General features: G+C 45.4%; 1 protein-coding gene across 1 annotated transcript in view; it reads left to right on the forward strand.

Annotated features, from left to right (window-relative positions):
• Positions 1-3,245: 3,245 nt before the first annotated feature.
• The window catches only part of Slc1a4 (solute carrier family 1 member 4), a 30,642-nt gene continuing 11,630 nt past the window's right edge, over positions 3,246-22,257 (forward strand). Inside the window, exons 1-3 of the mRNA XM_055629023.1 lie at positions 3,246-4,001; positions 16,458-16,500; positions 17,962-18,024. Coding sequence (XP_055484998.1) covers positions 3,481-4,001; positions 16,458-16,500; positions 17,962-18,024 — 627 coding nt within the window. The 5' untranslated portion in view covers positions 3,246-3,480. The remainder of the gene's footprint in view (positions 4,002-16,457; positions 16,501-17,961; positions 18,025-22,257) is intronic.

A 22,257-nucleotide genomic window follows, 5' to 3' on the forward strand; every position in this document is an offset into this window, starting at 1 on the left:
AATGAACTCTCCATATGGAGCTCTAGTTGGCCTGTAATTTCCTAAATAGACCAGACTGGCCTCCACTTAGACATCCTTCCTGCCTCTGCCTCCTAAAGGCTGGGATTACAAGAATATGTCATCATGCCTGGATTCTTATTTGTTTTTCTTTCAAGATAAAGTAAGAATTCATGCCCTCACTGCCACCATTTCTCTCCTGGAACATTACCCTGAGCAAGGGTAAAACAGGGGTTGCCCGCAAAGAAAGATTCATTTGAAGGTGAAGACTGCTCAGAGTGATTCAGATGACAAGATCAGCAAGGAAATAATTGAGTATGGTGCTCATGCTTAGAATCAAAGTACATGGGAGTCTGCAGGCTGCTCAGGAGTTCAAGTCTAGTCTAGGCTTCAGTGGTCGTCTAGGGTACATAGCAAGTCTTTCTCTCAGAAAGGGATAAGGGGGCTGGAGCAACAATTCAGCAGTTAAAAGCTGTTGCTGTGCAATCATGAGGACTGGAGTTCAGATCCCAGCCCATGTCTAACAAACTGGAGTCCTGAGCTCTCCTAGAATTTTAGCTCTAAGGGCAATAGAGGCAGGAGGATAACTGGGAGCTTGCTGGCCCCAGATTCAGGCAGAGCAAACACAAAGCATTTGTGTGGTAGGCTCTGGAGGACTAGGAATTCAAGGATGAGAGGATAGAAGCTCCACAAGGACCAAATATATCAGAGCACAGGGGTCTTTTATGAGACTGTTTCTCCAACCAAGGCCCATGTGAGGATACAACCTAGAACCCCTGCTCAGATGTAGTTCACAGTCGCTCAGTATCCAAGAGGGTTTCCTAGTAAGGGGAACAAGGACTATTTCTGACATGAAATCAATGGCTGGCTCTTTGACACCCCCTCCCCCGAGGCCACAGAGGAGGACATTGTAGCCAGTCCTGAAGATACCTGATAAGCTAGGGTCAGATGGAAGGGGAGGAGAACCTCCCCTATCAGTGGACTTGGAAAGGGGCAGGGAGGAGATGAGGGAGAGTGGGATTGGGAGGGAATGAAGGAGGGGGCTTCAGCTGGATACAAATTAAATAACCTGTAATTAATATAAAAAATAAAAATTATAAAAAAAGGGAATTCAAGGTCCTCTTTAACTACTAGAGGAGTTCAAGACTAACCCAAAATACGTGAAACTCTGTTTCAAAACAAACAAAACAAAATCTCAAAAGCCTAGGCTTTGGAAGGGGGTTGTATGCTTCTGTGGGTAAGAGTTCAGACCCCAGCCCCTGCTCAAAAATTTGGATGTGGCCATGCACTCCTGGGCCCCCAGTGCTGTGGTATAGAGACAAGAGGATCACTGGGGTTTATTGGTCACCAGCCTAGCTCCAGGTTCAGTGAGCGGCCCCATCTCAAAGGCAGAGAACGGTAGAGCAGAGAATCCTCCTCTGGGATCCACATGGACACCAGAAAATAAACACATAAAAATAATAATTGTTTAATGCCTAGATTTGGGAGTATGGAAGTGATCAAGATACAGTGACACATGCCTGATATCAGAAAGCAGAGGCAGGGAGACTGGGAGTTCAAGGCCCGTGTGGGCTACATAGGAAGAAACTGCTCAAAACAGTAAGGAGTCAAGAACATAGCTAGTGGTAGCAGCAGGAGTGGAAGAGAAAACGGACATGGTAAACTTTACAAAAGGCGTATCCTGGGGACTTGGCAACTGTTCAAATTCGAGAAGACTTAAACTTGAAGGTTCCCAGAAGCAGATCATAATGATGTTGGCAACAGAAACAGGGAAGTCAAACAGACAGGCGGGCTGGAGGGAGGCGACCATAAAGCAGGTTTTAAACATGTTGAGCCGACGTGCTGCAGGATATCTGGGTGGAGGTGGAAAGCAGGAGCGAGGCTGGAATCCCATTTCTGGAGCATGACCTCAGTCTTTTTGCATAAGGGTGGCAGCCTGAGCAAAGGGAGGAAGAGCTACCTGGAAAAGAAGAGCATTGTTCCGTAGGAATCGCTCCTCCTTGCACACAGAGACAAACCAGGATCTGGGAAACAAGATAAAAATATGTGCAGGTCCTCATCCAATGCACACACCTCCCTGCCACCAACAAGGTCCCACTTCAACAAGCTCTACATCACAGCTAAGGAATTCTTTGCTGTCTCAGAAACTGGACATCCGACAGCTCCTCACGAGAGCGTGTTGATTTGCACAAGTCTCTGTTTTGGCACGCTTTAAGATTATTTTTCTTCACATTGTCTTCCTCTTTAATTTAGCTACATCTAAGACTCTCAGGCATCTGGGGCGAGGAAGCGCTTTTCAAAAGCAGAAAGAGGGAAATGTAAGAATAAATTACACAATAAACGACTGCAAAGCTTTCCCTTTTATTTGCTGTGGCCAAAGGAAATAGTAAATAAATGACATTTACCCAAAAAAAAAAAAAAAAAAAAAAAACATTGACCGTAAGCATGGGGAACCATCTTTCAGACTGCCAAACACCTGGCTGCACTATTGTCGTGCCAAGTCTGGAGCCCCAGGAGGAAGTGGCTAAAATCCCCTACGTGTTTCAGCTGAGGTGACGTGGCAGACACGCCAGAGCTCTGTTTCTCTAGGAGAGTTTCACGTCTTCAGCCGGGGTACACCAGGCTGCTGCCCAGAGACCCAGCGAGCGCGCTAGTGCGCGAACTGTCGCAGCCCTTGGCGCTGGGCTCAGGGCCACCCGGAGTCTCCGGTCACGGAAGGGCAAAGCCCCGCTAGAGCCCCGTGAGTGCACGCAATGACTTCCCCAACCCACCCACTCCTTTGTCTCTGTACCACGAAAGCCAACAGGACCCTCGGAGGAAGAAAGGATTTCCCGCAGGAGGGCGAGCGGGCACCCACCTCCGAGGGCTCCTCTCGTCCACTGGCAGAGGTGAAGAATGGCCCTCCCTCTCACCCCGAGACCCGATCGGTGTGCAGCACCGAGAGGCCCCCCTGCCTGCCCAGGGAGCCGCTTCGGTCAGCCAGGAGGGAAAGCGGCCGGACGACAGGATTGGCTGACGGCCGCACGCCCCGGCGGTCTCGGGAGAGCCCCGCCTGCGTGTCTGTCTCTCACACCCCCGGCTGTGCCTCAGGGAGGGCGGGGGAAGGGCGGGGCCTGAGGCAGCCTGGGGGCGGGGACCCGCAGCTTCAGGGCTCTCATTGGTCGTGGTCTCGGGGGCGGGGCGGACTCCGGCCCCTCCCTGCCTCCTAAACTGCGGCCTCCCGCGCGCCTCCAGCGTTGCATCAGCCCCAGCCAGCAGCGCCTCCCAGGGAAGGCTGGGCGCGGCGCGGTCTGCTCTGCCAGGCTCCAGCCCACAGCCCAGGTCTCTCCTCTTTCTGGAAACCGTCCCTGTAGGGACCCGCAGAGCTGCGGAGCCGCGGCTGGCGCAGGCCACCGTCTCCACCCGATCCATTCATTGGAAACCGCTCTCTTCTCCGAGTCCGAGTTCCTTGCGTGCTGCTGTTTTGGAGCGGCGGGCAGCGACATGGAGAAGAGCGACGAGACCAACGGCTACCTCGACGGCACCCAGGCAGAAGCTGCAGCCGGGCCCCGCACGCGGAAGACGGCGGCGGGCAAAACGCAGCGCTGCGCCAGCTTTTTCCGTCGCCACGCGCTGGTGCTGTTCACCGTGTCGGGGGTGTTGGTGGGCGCTGGAATGGGCGCGGCGCTGCGCGGGCTGCAGCTCACCCGCACTCAGGTCCTCTACCTGGCCTTCCCCGGCGAGATGCTGCTCCGCATGCTGCGCATGATCATCTTGCCGCTGGTGGTGTGCAGCCTGGTTTCCGGCGCCGCCTCCCTGGACGCTAGCTCCCTCGGGCGCCTGGGCGGCATCGCGGTCGCTTACTTCGGCCTCACCACGCTGAGCGCCTCTGCGCTCGCCGTAGCTCTGGCGTTCATCATCAAGCCAGGGGCGGGCGCGCAGACCCTCCAGTCCAGCAGCCTGGTGCTGGAAGACTCTCCTCCGGCCTCCAAAGAGACGGTGGACTCCTTCCTCGATTTACTTAGGTAAGGCAGCTCTCGACCCCGCCAGAGGCGCCGTGGGAGACTCGTGCCCTCATGTCGCCTGGAGTTAATTCAGTTACTGTTGGCCTCTAACACTAAATATCAAAATTACGTCTCGGTTGCACGCTGGCCACACCTTTAAAGATTGGAGGCCACAGCTTTTGGCTGGAACCGGTTTTCCGTTAGGTGGGGGTTTCAAGTGTCTGCCTTTCCACTTGAGCTCTTTTCACGTGGGCTGTTCTCACTTTTTTTTTTTTTTTTTTTTTTATTCTCATCGTGACTCGAACTACATTACTCCAAAGCTTCTAGGACACTGAGTGACTTTTGCCTGTGGAGCCGTCCAGCTTGCAGTCTGAGCCCTCTCTGGTTCAGCCTTCGAGCTGTGAAGAAAGTTGGCAGTTTTCCGCAGAATTGTGGCTGTGTCCAAGAATAATAAACCTGGAGTTAGTTATGTGGTGCTCGTCGCGCAGATTATACATGACTGTTCCTCGGGCTTGGGGCAGGTTGCGGACGGTCTCGATTGGGGCCACTGCCTAGCATGAGTTCTTTATAGAAATGTATGATGGGTTCTAGAGGGTTGGGAGACAAATCTTCACTTATCTTTGCTTGTTTTTCTTACTTGAGGCGGGGGGGGGGGGCGTGTATTTCATCCCCTGAGGTGAAATAGTAGAGTTTTCAAAGCTTCCCCTCTTTGATCCTTCTTCTTTAATCCAAAGTTCATAGATCGGGGAACCGGCGGCAGCAGCCTGCAGGCATTTACTGATCTAACCAGGTTCCTCTGGTGGGGAATCCAGCTGGCTCTTCTTCCAGCTTTCTGTGCCTTAGCGGTATGTTTTGTCTTGAGTCACTGGGCAAGGCTCCTCATTGCCGAGGGGTAGAAAACTAGGAAACTCTGGGCCAGGGATTTGTCATTCTCCTGTTCCATTTCTTCATTTGGAAAATGTGATAACTGCCTGCCACTTAAAACAAACCCGAAGACCTGAGATATGATATTGGGGGAAAAATCTGCTGAGAAGGTCCAAAAAGTTCCTTCAAACAGAGCAAGGCAGTGCGCTAAGAGGACTTTGATGGGACTGTAGCCTTTGGTTCCTGCCAGACAGCTTGACAGTCTGAGAGTTGTGAAGTCTGAGAAAATAACTGTAGATGGGTTTAGAGAACAGAAATCTGCTGAAGCTCGGCGCAGCTTTGGTTTGTTCTATCAGGCCAGCTCCCTCCAGGAGAGGAGGAGAAGACAGCTACGGGGTTTGGGGATTTTTTTTTATTTATTTATTTTTTTGAGTGATCTATGGCTCAGGATGGGAGTATGATGTTCATCTGCGCATCTCTGTTGGTAACTCACAGGAAGCCATAACAGTGTACTTTCGTCTCTGATAAAAGAACTGGGCCGGGTGATAGTGGTGCACTTGGGAGGCAAGGGCAGGTGGATTTCTGTGAGTTCAGGACAGCCAGGGCTCTACAGAGGAACCCTGTCTTAAACAAGAAAAAAAGAAAAGAAAAGAAACGGCCCAGAAATTGGAGGCTGGAGGAGTGAAAACCGCTTCATTGCCATCATCTGGAGAAAGGACTTACACTACTGTTTTACAGCTGTGGTTTTAGACCCAAGCCCCTTCAGCTCCTGCCTTCAAAGCGAATGGCGGCCCAGTGTCATGGCTGAAGGGTCAGTGTAGGTGTAACTTGCCAGCACTAGGGCCGCACCTGTCACCTCTGTGCAGAAGAGCTGTCCCTGGCCGGTTAGGGTGGTGTTTTTAATGCTTCTACCAACTAGCTTCACTTGATCCAGCGGCTCGCGGATAAGGGCAGGGCAGGTAGTACAGCCCTGGTCCCAACCCGGGAACTGGGCAAAGATTAGAGATGAGAGTGCGTAGGACACGTAGGAGGCCGGGGCTAGGGCATCTCCCACAGTGGACTCTTAACCAAGGACGCGGTTTGTGGTTTAATGGTAGAGTGCTTGTCTGGCATGCTTAAGGCTGTGAGTTTGACCCTCAAGTGGGGGGTGGGAGGATAGGAGAACGGTCTTCTGCCCCATGGTTCAAGGTTGCTTGTCTTGTTCATTCCCCAAGACAACATGTACAGTAATGGTATTACATCACTGTTCTATTTAATTTTTATTTTTTATGTGCATTAGTGTGAAGGGGTCAGATCTCTTGGAATTAGCATTACAGACTGCCATGTGAGTGCTGCCATGTGAGCGCTGGGAATTGAACCCGGTCCATTTGGAAGAGCAGAAAGCACTCTTAACCACTGAGCCATCTCTGCAGCCCCTTATGGGGCTGTTCTACTATCACAGAAATGTTTGCTATGAACCAAAAAACTAAGAAGGAAACTACCATAAGGCAAGCCAGTGCCCCCTCCCTCCAGCCAGGCATGTGGATGAGCACTTAACTGAAAGGAAGTATGACTGTGTCTGCTTATGACAAGAAACAGGCCCAAACCACCTGGAAATGCTTCCTGGGTCTAGGGAGTATCTCAGTCAACTTCTTTCTCTCTCTCTCTCTTTCTTTCTTCTTTCTTTCTCTTTCTTTCTTTCTTTCTCTCTCTCTTTCTTTCTTTCTCTCTTTCTTTCTTTCTTTCTTTCTATCTTTCTCTCTTTCATTCTTTCTCTTTCTCTCTCTTTTCTTTCTTCTTCTTTCTCTTTCTCTCTTTCTTTTCTTTTCTTTCTTTCTTTCTCTCTTTCTCTTTTCTTTTCTTTCTCTTTCTTTCTTTTTTCTTTCTTTCTTTCTCTCTCTTTCTCTCTTTCTTTCTTTCTCTCTTTCTCTTTCTCTCTTTCTTTCTCTTTCTTTCTCTCTCTTTCTTCCTCTCTTTCTCTCTCTCTCTTTCTTTCTTTCTCTCTCTTCCTCTTTCTTTTTCTTTCTTTCTCTTTCTTTCTCTCTCTCTTTCTTTCTTTCTTTCTTTCTTTCTCTCTCTCTTTCTCTCTTTCTCTCTTTCTCTGGCTCTGGCTGTCCTGGAACTCACTCAACAGCTCAGGCTAGCCTCAAGCTTGAAAACACACACATGTATACTATTACCAACAGCATCAGCTGTGCAAGCTTGCCATTCCCAGTCCTTCCTCAGCTTCCATCCTTACAGGGGGTACCAAGATCTGAAAGGAGAAATCTTTGTCAACCAGCTCTGAGACAATAAACACCAGGGCTAATAAATACTTACCAGGCATATGTACTATGCCTCATCCTGTTCTGGAGTCTTTGAAGTTCCGACAGACTTAGTAAAGAATTTTTGAACTTAAATAAAAGGAAATACTTCTGAAGCAACCACAACATAAAAGAGCAAGAGTTCACTATATATACAAACATATGAACATATTTTATATTCTTATATAGAATAGGGAAAGGCACATCACCCTTGACAATAGATCAGAAGGACAAACAGCACCAGATGAAACATTTTTGAAGTTTCTCACACTGAGCTGTGGGGCTGTGAAGCACAGCCAAACTCTCTACTTGCCCGTATAAGCCTCACACCTGTTTTCCTGCTTAAGTTATATATCCAAGTGATGTATCACTATACATGAAGGCTTGCCCATTCACTCTGTCCAAGTTTGGTCTGAGTGACTGGATCTCTGGATTGAATAGTACACTTAGCATTTTTGTGTTCTCATTTTTGCCCATAGTACGAAATATCTTTTATATTAACAGCATCTACATATATACACTCCTCAGGTCCCCACAAATCACAAATCACAGCAATTTATAACAACAGTGGTTTAAGTGTGGTACATGGTCACTTCTAAAATGCTAATAAAGCCAGTAAATTGATTTTGTGGGCAACTTGTGTGGGAGATGCTTTGGTCTAATGCATAAATGGTGTTCTGTAACTCAGGTGAATTGGAATCAAACAACAGAAAAATGAAATAGATGGAAAGCTAGACAAGATGAAGAGTCCCAGGGTTAGAAACACATGATGATGCATGCCTGTAACTCCAGCCTTTGGAAGGTAGAGACAGGAGGATTGGCTATGTAAAACAATATCTCAAAAAGAAAAACAAAAAAACACCCTATGCTCAGGGAGGTCTAGGGTGTCTAGAGATGAGTCCAGATAGACTATGTGGTAGTTCAGATTCTGTTTCTCAGAACAGCATGTGTATATTGCCTGGTAGGGATATACACTAGTCACGTGTGGTTATTTAAATGAAATTAGGGATATAGCTTGGCTAGTGGAGAGCTTTGCCTAGAATACACAAAGCCTTGAGTTTGACCCCAGCCACTGCTTAAAGGGGTTATAATATCCTTGCACTTGGGAGAAGCAAGTTTCTAGACCATGCTTTGCTACATAGTCAGAGGCCAGCCTAGGAAACATGAGACCCTGTCTCAAAATAGAACAATAATACATTTACTTTAAAAAAAAAAAAGATTCATTTATCATTTTTTACGATATCCTGCCTACATGCCAGAAGAAGGCATCAGACCTCATTATAGATGGTTGTGAGCCACCATGTGGTTGCTGGGATTTGAACTCAGGACCTTTGGAAGAACAGCCAGTGCTCTTAACCTGTGAGCCATCTCTCCAGCCCAATAATAAATTTACTTTAAAAGTAAGTAAAACTTTCATTTCCTCAATTGTACTGTTAGTGGTTATCAGTGTCTAGTCTAGGTGTTTCCAGTTATTGGCCTCTTATTGGAGGAATTAAAATAAAAGCTTATACTGATTTGTGAAGAAGCAAAGAAACTTATTCAAAAGTTAAGTAATAGTACTAAATCAGAAAGAAAATATGCTGTCAGTGACAGGAAGCGGGAGCTGGAGAGATGGCTCAGAAGTTAAGAGCACTGCTGCTCTTTGTAAACGGTCCTGAGTTCAATTCCCACCAACCACATGGTGGCTCACAACCATCTATAATGAGATCTGGTGCTCTCTTATGGCTTGCAGGAGTACATGAAGGCAGACTACAGTATACATAATAAATAAATCATTAAAAAAATGACAGGAAGCCATGTAAGCAAGGTCACTCAAAGCCCACAGTTACTGTTTGAGTAATCCCCTGGTGGGATTCAAGAGAAAGAAGAGGGGCCTGGAAAGAGAGCCAAGCAGTTCAGAGCATATACTGAACTCTTGAAGAATACTCAAGTTTGGTTCTCAGCATCCAAGTGGTAGTCTCCAGCCATCTGTAACTCTAGGTTCAGGGGATCCAACACCCTCTTCTAGCCTCTTCAGGTACCGGGCACACAAATGGTACGCATACATACAGACAGACAAAACAGCCATGCATGTAAAGTATATTAATAAACGAAAGAAACAGGAGTTTCATTGCTAAGGTGTGTATATAGCATGGGTGGTTCTGTTTTAACTGACCATCTTTTGAGTGACATTGATAGATCATGCTTGGGGCTATTATGAATAATGCTATGTAAATTTTTGCTCACCATGCATATTCTTTTCTATAATGTATATAATTTTAATCATATGCATTCCCAGGTATAAGATGGTAAGTAGTTTTTCCCTAAAAGTTCATGCAGAGGACACAACTTGTCTTATTGCTGTGCACACAGCTAGTCCCGAGAGACTGGCCCTCTTAGCTCTTACAGGGTATATTGTAAGTACATCTCAGTAGGGCCTATTTGTGTTTGATGCTCATTGAGGAGAGGAGAAACTTAATCCGTTGTTTGTATGATGGAGCTTGGGTTGCTAACAGGTTGCTCAGTACGTTGTTCAGAGGAGCGTGTGTACACGGATATGCGGGTTAGGGCCTAGGTTGTCAAGTGCATTATTAGAAGACAAAAGTGTGTAGCCCAAAGCAAGTGCAGTCCAGGCTGCAAGGTGTGCTCGCCTGCCTCTGAAAGTGCTCAGAAGCCACAGTTACCACAACACACATACTAGCACTTCTGTTGGACAGGCCTTGTCCAGGTAGAACACAAAGGAAAGCAGATCAGCTTCATGACTCTCAGCCTTGGGAAGGTGAAAAAATCACCTTCAGAATCGTTTCCAGCCCCGTGTCCTGCGTGTTGAAAGCCCACTAAGGCACGATGTGGGGGTGAGCAGTTGGGAAGATGCCTAGAGACAAAGCTTTGAAGGACCAGAACTGCTTGCCTGGCAAGCAGCTGCTTTTGGAGGGCAGGAGTGCTCTGGCCATGAGAAGCATCTAGCTGTGTTGGAACTGCAGAGGAGAGCGGGAGAATCATGCTTTTCCCCTGCAGCCTCAGCTTCTGTCACTGGGAGCCAGCCAGGGGGAGGCCTTCCAGTCCTTCCCCTCCACCCCTCCATCTCCCCATATCCCACACCCCGACCCCGCATGCAGCACCCAGGGCACTGAATGAAAGAAGTACGTTTTAGGTGAGTCCTGAGATGGCGAATCTTGACTGTCAGTTTAAGAGGATTGAGAAATTAGAGAGGTATGTATGCTCCTAAGTGTGGCTGTAAGGGAGTTTCTGTAGATGAGTTTCCGCATCCTGAGGCTTCTGACGGAAGGAACGGTTTAATTCATTGATGGACTCACAATCTGTATGGACTGTTGGGGTGGTGGGACTGTGGGACTGTGGGACAGCCTGCCCGGAGCAAGGAGAGCACTGCAGATAGTGTTCTTACCCGGCCCTGGGCTTCTTCCACTGTTTCCTGTCTGCTGTGATGCGAGTTGCTCTCTGCCATGATTCGCTGATCCTACTGAAAGCTTGGAATGGACAAATAATCCCTCCCTTCAAGTTGTTCTCTTGTTTATATTAAACACAGCTAGGAGGAAGCTAACTCATCTCCCTAGGGCTTGAGATCTGTGCCATAAGCTAAGTGTAGTCATCCTGTCAGGCATACATATTCTTTCACTGTAGAATCTTCTTTGCAGTAATCACTGTACGTTTTTGAGTTTGTTTAAGGCGGGGTCCAGTGTAGCCCAGGATGGTCTTGAAGTCCTGATCCTCCTACACTGCCTCCCAAGTAATAGATTGCAGGCTTTTCTTAATTTCTGTCTTTCTTTCTATTTTTTGTTTGTATGTTGTTTATGGGTTTTTTATTTTTTGTTTTTTTTGGTTTTTTTTTTTTTTTGACTGTTTGAACAGTGTTAAGGTATGGTTTGTATGCTGTGAAAGGCACCCATGGTAAGCACACGCTTTTAGTGAATTTTGATACATGAGTAACTCGTAACTACCACCAAAATCAACATACTGAATGGAGTTACCCTCACCGTGTCTGTTCTCAGTATTCTCCACCCTTCACCTGGGTCTTGGGCAACTCTTTTTAAACCATCGGTTTGTGTTCCTCGAGTGTCCTACCAGTGCGCTCATTCAGAATGGATTTACCTTGTCTTCTTTTGCTCAGTTCAGTGCCACTGAGATGCTCTGTGCTGTTGTGTGTATCCGTTGGTTCTTTTTATTGCCAACTGGCGCTCCACTGTATTGATTTATCACAGTCTGCTTATTCATCTGTGATGGACGTGGCACTTGGGGCCTTTCTGAGTAATGCTGTCATGCACACTGACCCTCCTGTAGATACATATTTTTGTTTCTCTTGGGCAGATATCTAGGCATAAGAGAGCTGAATCATGGCGAACGTATTTCAACTTTATCATGGACTGCCAAACTACATTCTTTTGAACTTTACCTTTTTTTTTTTTTTGGGGGGGGGGAGTAAGGCAGGAGTTTTTTGTGGTTTTGTTTTTGTTTTTGTTTTTTTGTTGAAACTCATGGATGGTCTTCAAATGAACTCTGTTAGGATCCATTCTGGATGAAATGGTTAGGGCTCATGATTAAGAGATGAGGTAGAACAGAAAAAGACTTAAACCAAGGGCTATCCTCCTGTAAGAAAGTCTGTTTCTAAGCTGTGAATGGAAAACTGCTCATACCCACCCGGGAAGCAGTTAACACTGCAGGATGGGAAGCATTTGCAGGGTAAATTATTCCCTGTGGGGAAGGTTATCCTAGTTAGGGTTTCTATTGATGCAATGAAACACCATGACCAAAGCAAGATGGGGAGGAAAGGGTTCATTTGGCTTACACTCCAAATTGCTGTTCATCATTAAAGGAAGTCAAGACAGGGACTCAAACAGTGCAGGAACCTAGGGGCAAGAACTAATGCAGAGGCCATGGAGGAGTTTCCTGGACCACCAGCCCAGGGTTGGTACCACCTACAGTGGGCTGGGCCCTGTCCCATCAAACTGCTGATTAAGAAAATACCCTACAGCTGGGTCTTATGGAGGTATTTTGTCATTTGAGGTTCCTTCTTTTCTGATGACTAAAACAGTGTTTGCAACCCTCCTAATGCGGCGACCCTTTAATACAGTTCCTCTTGTGGTGACCCCAGCCATAAAATTATTTTCATTGCTACTTCAGAACTGTAATTTTGCTACTGTTACACATTGTAATGTCAATATCTGTGTTTTCTGGTGGTGTTAGGTGACCCTGTAAAAGGGTTCTTTGACCCCCAAAGGGGTTTCAACCCACATGTTAAGAACCACTGGACTAGCTTATGTCAAGTTGACATAAAACTAGTTGGACAGAAGGTGGATGTTTTCTGACTTGGCAGTTTCCCTAACTTCCCTGTCCTCACAGAAGGAGAACTCTCTGACCAACTGGGTCTGGGAGCCAAGAATTGGCAGATACTAGGTAAAGACAGGAAAGGCTGCCACAGGTTCTCTTTCTGCTCCTCAGGAGAATAGCAAACAGAAGGAAATGCCAGACCTAGTCCCATGGGCATGGGATGGGAAGTTATTTCTTAATGGGAGGAAGATAAATATATTGTTTTTCACAGATATACCAAAGACTACCCATATAAGTTGCTTGTTTATATTTTTTAAAAAAAATGGGGTTTTATGTAACCCAGGCCAGTCTTAAACTCACTGTATAATCAAAGATGACTTCAAACTTTCTATCCTCCTGCCTTTACCTCCCAAGGGCTTAGATTATAGGTATGTGGCCAGTTTAAATGGTGCTGGGGACCAAATCCAGTTCATATATGCTATCAACTGACCTATATCCCCAGTCCATGTCTGCCTGTTTAAAGAAAAATGCCCATAATAAGCATTTATCACAATTTTCAGCAGTTAATTCAGCCAAGAATCACCATTTTTCTGCTCTCATGCATGTGTTCTTGCTGGTTGTTCTTAAGGATGATGGCGATCAGTATAGAGAGATGTAAATGCTGCCTGGCCCCTGGGAGCACAGAGAGTTCTGAAGAAGTTTTGGGTTTGATTTTCATCTCATTTATACTATTGGGTTGTATATTAGCTATCTAGTACTACATAACAAGTGGCTGCAATACAGCAGCTTCAGCTCCCACCCAGGTATAATCCTGGAGGTCTGTGAGGCGGGAGTCTTGGCATTGGGCTTCCATCTGTTAGAGGACTGCAGCCTGGCATCAAGGCATCAGCCGAGGCTGGGCGCTCATCTGTAAGCTCATGTAGGGGAGACTTAACTTGTTGGCAGAATTTACCTCATTGAGGTTTGGACTTGAAGCCATGGTTCCTACTGCTGGCTGGATGCCACCCTCAGTTTCTTGTCAAGTGGGGCTTTCCAGAATGGCTGCTTCCTGTTTATAAGTGTGTAAGCCCAGAAGGCCATCAGGAGAGTATGCGAACAAGATGGGAAGCTACAACTTTAGGTGACCAAACCATGGAAGGAATGGCCTACCACTTTTGGTGCATGGCACCACTGCAAGCCAGCCATAGACTGCATCACACCCAAGGAAAGGGACTGTGCAGTAATGAATACCAGGAGTCTCTCCTAGACTGGCCATCACTAGGTTGGAGCTACACCTGCCTATTTCAGAACCCATATGTTGTGTGTGTGTGTGTTTGTGTGTTTGCTTGATGGAAGAATAGCCCGCCTTGGTTTACTTTTCCTGTTGCTGTAATAAAATACCCTAACAAAAGCAACTTAGAGAAAAGGGTTTATTTTGGCTCACAGTTCAAGGTACAGTTCATCAAGATGGGAGGAGCCTGAAGCACCTGGGCACACTGCATCCACATCAGAGAACAGAATCTTTACATTTAACTCAGGATCCCAAGCCCAGGAAATGGTTCTACCTACTTTTAGGCTGTGTCTTCCCACCTCAGTTACCTAAACTAAGATAATCCCTGAAAGGAATAGCCAGAGGCCCATCTCCCAGGTGCTCCCTGCCTCTGTGACCATTAATTCAGCATTTCAACTTGATTACAGGAGTAAGAATCGGTGGGGAAGTCCAGCACAGGGATCTGGGTAAAGGATGAGCCTGAGCTTTCATTCTTCCAGACTTTTTGTTTCTGCTGGAAGTATATTGCTGGAATGTGGTATCTTGTAAATTAAGGCCAGCATTCTATATAGAGCCTGGCTCCAAAGAGGATTATTCCCAGCACTTGGGAGTTTGAGGCAGCCTAGTCCATATAAAGAGATGTCTCAAAAAAAAAAAAAAAAAGTTTTGAGTAGATTTTGGACTCAGTCAGTTCTTCTGCAAACTCATTTGTTTGTTTATTTGTTTATTTGTGTGTGTGTGTCCAGGCGTTCACAGTTCATGAACCTCAGAGATCCAAGCCAGGCATCTTTCTCTTCAATCATGCTCATATTTTTGCTTGTTTTGAGACAGGGTCCCTCTGTGTAGCTCTGGCTGCCCTGTAACTCTCTTTATAGACCAGGCTGGCCTGGAACTCACAGAGAGTCACCTGCTCTGCCTCCCAAGTGCTGGAATCAAAGTTGTGTGACACTTTACCAGGCTACTCTAGAACTCTCAACACTGGAATCTATTACACTTCTGCTCCTGGCTTTTCTATAGTTCCCTAGTATTTATTTCAGGTCCTTGTGTTTGAGCAACAAGCACTTTACTAACTGAGCCATTTTTACCAATTTCTATTGCCGCTTTTGTTTGTTTTGTTTTAATAACAAATGCTTTAATGATAACTTTGATCCATAAAGTCCATTCCTATACATGTATTTCAAGACATCAAAATGACTTTACTAATATAAAAGATGAAAGGAAAATAATTACAATAAAATGTATTTGTTTGGTTTTATTCATTTTACGTGTATTGGTGTTTTGCCTGCGTATATCACATGTGTGAGTTACAGAATGTTGTGAACTGCCATGTGGATGCTGAGAATAAAAGTCTGGTCCTCTGGAAGAGCAGTCCATGTTCTTAACTGCTAAACTAACTCTCCAGCCACTTAAAAATGTGCTTTATGTGTAAATGCGAGACTCGAGAGATGACCAGTGGTTAAAGTGATGGCTACACATCATAAGGACCGAAGTTTGGTTCTCAGCACCGTGGAACAAACCAGACATCCCACATATGCCTTTAACCCCAGCTCTGAGGAGGAGGAGAGACAGGATTGTTGGGATTTCCTTGCTCCAGAGCCAGTGAGAAACAAAAAAATAAGGTGGTAAATGATTGAGGAAAACATCTGACTTCCACCAACCTCTGGCTTCAACATGGCTGACCACATAGTGTGTGTTTACAAGTGCACAAATAAGTAAAGAACTCTTTAAAATATGTAAAATATGTAAAAAAGCAAAGAGGTTGGGTCCTTATCTCTGGTTTAGAATCACTGCTGAGTAGACATAGTGGTGCACACAGAGAGAAGGACAAAGCCACTGCTATGAGCACAGACTTAAGTCAGTGTAAAAAGAAGGACTCAGATCTTATAATTTGCCATCGGTGCTGTAATTTCTTAGCAAGATGAGTAATTCTTGGAAACTTTCAAATAAAAATGAACCATTATCCCATAATTTGCTTAGTAGTTGTATTCCTGGAAGGTTGAATGAGTGTTCAAATTGTGAAAAAAAAAAAAAAAAAAAAATCTCTTGGTTGGAGTTAGTCCAGGCCCAGGTAGTTATAAATAAGGCTATTGTCATGCTGAACACTGGAGACTCTAAGGGCTTTGTTAAAGTTAATTGTAGAGGATTTTGCTGTACTTGCCAGGACAAATGTTAGGACCCTCATTCCCTTCCTTCCAAAAATCTCCCAGTTCTGTATATGGATCTCAATTACTGTAAATATAACAAAATCCATTGGTTGTGCTGGTGTGTCGATGCATAATTATAATTCCTGCTCTCGGGGAGCTATGGAAGGAAGGTAGACAGTTTAAAGTCAGCCTGGACTCCATAGTAAGACCTTGCTTCAAAATTAAATAAATAAAAATCCCTGAGGCTGGGGAAACGGCTCAGCAGTTCGGAGTGCTCTCTGCCCTTGACAGGGAATAGCGCTCCATTCCCAGGGCCTCAGATTACTCAACTGCAGCTGCAGCTCTGAAGGACCCAGCACCCTTGCTGGAGCTCCATGAGTGCCCGTACACGTATGTGAATGCGCATTCACACATACTTAGATAATAAAAATAAATCTTGTTTTAAAAAAACAGCTGGTGGTACACATTCAACATTATCTCTGCTGCATAGTGAGTTTCAAGGCTGTCTTGGCTAAATGAGATACTATCCATTTTTAAAGAGCTGGGGTAGGTCTCAAGGATAGGACACTTGCCTCCTATATGCAGAGCCCCAGGTCATCCAACCTCTTAAAAAATGACAAGGCACAACAACAACAAAACCTACAACCCTGACGAATGCTTTCTTTTTCAACAGAAACCTGTTTCCTTCCAATCTCGTGGTTGCAACATTCAATTCGGTAAGGTTTGCTACTTTGTCAAATATATGAAACTTTGATCAGGGAACCGCATAAATGAATGCTCCAGAGTGTAGGAAAGGAGGGAACCCTTCAGAAATGAGGCTTATTAGAAGTGGCCCTGAAATCATGATCAGGCCTCCAAGTGGGAAGGAGAGCATGATGCAGAAAATGGTACAATGTATGTTAGAGTCAAATGAGGTGGCCGTGGAGGGAAGGAGAGGCTTCCCTTTGAAACTTGAAGTGAAAAAAGGAGGGATGGGGCGAGATGGGGAGGGAGGGAGGTACCTCCATGAGGAAGATGAAGGGGGAGCCCAGAGGAGCCTCTTCATGGATATCCCAGAGCAAGCCCCAGGAGGGATCTTGTTACAAACAGAACTTAGTAACATTAGGGTTGGCTTTCTTTTACAGATAGATACGTGGAACAAAATAACAACAACAAAAAAATGTAGAAGGGGGACTCCAAGATCCTTTCGGATCATTGAGGAAATGCCTTCAAACTGTCATTTGGAGATTATCCTAAACATTATAGAATTTTCAGAAATAACGCTTTTGTTCTGATTATAAAGGTTGTATGTACATGCTGCAAGAAAAAAGTGAGTGCCTTGTGTGTAGAATGTAAGGTAGAGAAAACAATAGATGCATGGAGCTTTTGGTGCTTGTCACAGAAGGATGGTTGTGGTTGGTCTCCCTGCCATGCCAATCATGGGACAATTGGGCACATTTGTCCTGTGAAACCTTGATAAAGTTGAGAGAAGTCAAAGCTCATGAAACATGGACACCAAACAGACAGTCTGGTTTATACCTCCATGTGGATGTCTGACAATTGTGCAGTCACATGACCTCAGTAGCTAGGAGGAAGAACTGGGCTCCAGCAGAGTCCACTCATAGCAAGGACAGAGCTGCCGTACACACCATGCATGGGCAGGCGTGTGTCTAGTCAACCAACACCCGGGAGACGTGGCCGGAAGACGCTGCCTTGCCTCACGTCCCTTCCTCTGGAGATGGCAGCTCAAGTCAGATTGGATGCCAAAGAGCAGCCACACTTGAGTCATTCTGGAACACAGTGGAGCATAGTAGATGAATGAAAAATAAAATGTAATGAAACTTTGGCTTTCTGGAATTTGTGTCAAACTTCTTCAAATACTATGAAACATGAGCTGTTGGAGTATCAAACTATCAGCAGGAAATTGTGTACATCTTCTTTGCCCAAGGACAGATTCAAATTCTCTGTTTCCTTGGGTCCCTAAATAACCTGAAAATTGTCTAGAAGGGCTCACTGCCTTGGTGTTGATGTACCTTATGCAGGTTTCAGAGGTCAGCGTCAGGCCAGCCGAGTGAAGCCTGCCTAGCATGCTCACATAAGTAGTGGCAGCAGCAGAGCGAGACCTCACTGTGCCTTAATGCCACTAGGTGGGGCTTTATACCTGTTTACTAACGATGGGTTTTCTTCCTCTTTATTAGTCTGCAACCGGTTATACCTACCTGCCCCATAACACCAGCTCGGGGAACGTGACCTACGAGAAGGTGAGGCTCTTCAGAAGATCATCTACGAAAATGTGTTCAAAGCAAGCCAGCTCCCTTCATGAAGGGCTGCCCAACGGTGTCCTTTACTTCCTGGGGTTGGAGCTTAGGTGTCTGAATGGAATATTTAACCCTCCAGGTTAGGTTTGCTTCTGACACCACAGCCAAATGCCAGAGTATGAAGCACTGAAATCTTCAGAGGTCTGTAAGCTATTTCATAACGCCCTCCTACCTAAAATGTAATGGGTATGGGACTCAGCATAAAAATTAAATAATAACCCAAAACGTATTTTACCATACAAGTAGACAGTTATAGAAGATATTTTAAAAAAGGGTTTGTGTATTTGCATATACTTGGAATTAATAAATCTGGACTTAAAAACAGTGAAGCCTGGTACTGATAAGGCACGGTTATAATCCCAGCACTTATGAGCCTGAGGCAGGAGAATCACCATGAGTTCCAGGATACACTAGGCTATACAGGAAGATTCTGTCTCAAAAATAAAATGAAGTGATAGTAAAACCAGAGGGAGCTGAGCATGGTGGCGTGTGCCTGTGTTTCCAGCTAGAAGAGGATCAAACAGGCCAGCCAGTGCAACATAGTGACCTTGTCACTATAGATGTGATAAAGCTGTGTCTGCTGAGAGTCCCACAACCTCAGCACTAAGGAGTCTGAGATGGGAGTTTCAGCCCCAGCTACAGAGTTGAAGTGCCTGTTTCAGAATAACAAAAGTAATAAATAAAACCAGTAAGGCAAAATTCAGCCTAATGTTTAGTGCCTTTTTTGCACATTTTGAAAACAAAAGGTGCTAAGTAGATACTTTCATATCTGCCTGTATAATAAATAATCCAGAATGCCATAGCTGCATCTTTAGGTTGGCCTGTTGGACTAGTGATTTGGATTTTAGTACTTTGTTTCATCAATAACACTCTTCTAAAATGGTAAATGACACTTGGTAGATTAGAACAAAATGATGTTTTCCTTGACTTTACATCAACTTGGTAACTTTGGAGAGTTCAAGTTATTTGTGTATGTAAAACAGTCAAGCCAGCTGTAGTGGCTCACACCCTTAATCACACCCTATTGAGGCAGAGGCAGGTGGAACTCTGTGAGTTCAAGGCCAGCCTGGTCTACAGAATGAGTTCCAGGACAGCCAGAGCTACAAAGTGAGATCTTGTCTCAAGACAAACAATAAGAAAGAGTCAACATTCTCCTTTGATGTGTCATTTGAGTGTCAGGACAGCCTGATTCCCACAGCAAATAGCTTGAAATGGTATGCTGGGGCTCATTTAGGACTGTCTGAAGCATGGAGGCATCCTAGAACCCACCTGTCCTTCAAGTTTTGTCAGACATGGCATTGCTGTGGGCTCTGATTTCTCCCACGGAAGTGCTAGTGACCACAGGCATCCCCCTGCAGGTGTCCCCGTTCTCACAGTAAATTCAGGGATGTTAGTTCTTTAACAGAGGATCTGTGTGGCCTTGCCAATTCCAGGCTTCATTTTTTAAGACACAGGTAGAGTTATTTGTGTCCCCAAGGGTGGAATGCTACTGGCAGGATTAACCAGGAATCCAGGAGCCTAAGGACAATGAAAAGCTCCAGCCCTCACCTGTGGCTCTCCTCTATGCCTGCTTTGATCTGCAATAACTTTCCCTGGGTCCACACCTAGCCTTTTGTTGGATCATTAATTCACTCAACAGTGACATTTGGCAGCCATTGGGTGCCACAGTTGGGTGGCACTCACTCCAGACAGAGCCCTGCCCTTGCAGAGCCCACTCCAGTGCAGAGGACCATTGAACAAATTGATCCACCAGTGGTGGGTGCTTGGGAGGAAAAAGAAACAGAGCATGTACACAGGCAGAGAGAGGAAGGACATTCATGTGCTGGTCGGCCATGTGCTTAGCCTTGGTGAGCAGGGAGGCCTTGACCCAGGGAGAGAATGGTTCAGGTAGTGGGAACAGAGTATGCAGAGGCGCCACACTGCTTGGCTGTCCTAACCTTGTCAAAGCTGATGTCACTACAGTGACATTAAATCTCAGCATCCTTGGGATGCTGAGCCACATGCCACCAGCTTTCTTGCTCCAAGCCAGAAAGTCAGTTCCAGATCTGGAAATAAGTAATCTCAAATACCATACCTTGGAATTCAGATTTTCTGAAACCAGCATTTGAAAAATAGATGAGTTCCCTGATTACACTGATTCTTGACCCTCAGTCCCAGCTAGGGCTTCAGAATGAGTCAGTACTCTCAGGTCAGTACCAGGTGTTTGCCAGGCAGCCCATAAGTCCTGCTAGTGTTGACTTGTCCACAGACCACCCAACCAGTAGTAGAGAAGGGCCTGCAATTCAGGTCTTTCTTTATAGCCCCTTAACCTTATTTCTCTGATAGGCCAGGTCTCAGGAGAGAATAGCAGTACTCAGAAATCTATGGTATTACAATAACATTGTAAGAATATACTCTAAGATGATCTCTAAGTAAATTTCCATCAAACTAATAATAGAGTGGTAATCCCATCACTTGAGAGGTACAGGCAGTAAAATTGTGTGTTCTAGGTCTGCCCTAGTTACCTAGCGAGCCCCTGTCTCACAAAGCAGGAAAAAAAAAAGAAAAGAAAAGAAAAGAAAAGAAAAAGCCTTCCTTTATTATACTATGTATTCCTTGTCTTGGTCTCCTATCAGTTATGTGCTCCCTACCATGGTGAGCTTAAAATATCTGAAACTGTAAACTAAATATGTATTTCCTCCAAAAAACAAAACAAATAAAAGAACTTCTGGGACTATAACTCCATTGGTAGAGCTTTCTTGCATGCAGAAGCTCTGGACGGACCATCATAAAACCAGGCATGGCAGTGCATGCCTGTAATTCTGACTCCCAGGATGTGGAAGCAGCTGAATCAATTAAGGCCATCTTTAGCTCTGTAAGTTCAAGACCAGCCTGGACTGGTCCCCCCAAACAAAAACAAATTATTAGTTTTGATTTTCTAGAAACAGTCTGAGTACTTCACGGACATAACATACTTAATCTTCCTAACAGCTACGTATTCACTGTTGTTTTTATCCTTGTTTTTGTAGGTGTAGAACTAAGCCACAGAAAGATCAAGTTACTCAGCTCAACTTACTCAGGCTCTGCAGATGGCCTTCCTTACCTAGTATCACTATTAGACGTGTTCTGGTAAACTTGTATATTAGTGTAAACAAAATAGTGTGTGATGGGTGTCTTCCTGTACTTCATTACCATAAGCTTTGAGATATTTCTTAATGAAAAGTTGGAAGAAAATGACATGGCTCCCCATCTGTCATTATGACATGTTTGTATTCTTGGTCATTGGTGAGTGTCCTGTGAGTCAAACCTTTCACTCAGATGTATCCAGTTAACCTGGAAATGAGTGAAATCTATTGAAAGTGTATTTATGGCAAATTTAAATGTCTATTTACCAGACACTGGGCCATGGCCTAGCTTTTGAGATGACTAGATAGAAGGGATGAGGGACCTGGGAACTATCCAGCCCAATAATTCCGTACTGCTCTGGGCTGACAGAGGGAAGAGGAGAAACTCTGCCCTCCACGAGCCCACATGCCTCATCATACAAGGGCTGAAGGGCTCAGGGCTCTGCCAGCCGGCATGCCTCATGACCCAGCAGGCTAAGTCTGTTGCTGCTAGGTTCTGATGACCAAGCTTGATCTGTAGGACCCACTGTGGAAGGAGAGAATTCATTCCTAGACATGTCCTCTGCTGTGTGTGTATGTGTGTTCACACACGCGTGTATAGACACACGCGCTATGTATGCCAAGTGTGTGCACACAGGACCATGCATATAACAGATAAAGGTAATTAAAAAAAAAAAACAAAAACAGCAGCTGAGAGCTACCTGGGCTCATTCTTGTCTTGTAATGAAGAACCCCAAGGCTCAAGGAAGTCAGTCCCAGAACTGGGACTAATATCTGGGGTTTTTACCATGTTGCATGTTTTCTAGACATCACTTTATGGAGATTTTCTTTCTTGTTGCTCTTTAGAGTTATTTTTAGTTGTTATGCATATGTATATGTATGTGTCTGTATGTGGGTTTTATGCCTTAGTACGGCCATCTGAGGAGACCAGGGGAGGCTATTAGCTCTGGAGCTGGAGTTCCTTGTGATTGTGAGCTGCTGGAAACTGAACTCCCATCCTCTGCAAGAGCACCAAACTGCACCTCTCCAGCCCCTGTTTGTTTTTGAAAATCCTACTGCCTCTGCCTCTTAA

Source organism: Psammomys obesus, unplaced genomic scaffold, assembly GCF_907164565.1.
Source record: "Psammomys obesus unplaced genomic scaffold, mPsaObe1.curated_primary_1811, whole genome shotgun sequence".
NCBI lineage: Eukaryota > Metazoa > Chordata > Mammalia > Rodentia > Muridae > Psammomys > Psammomys obesus.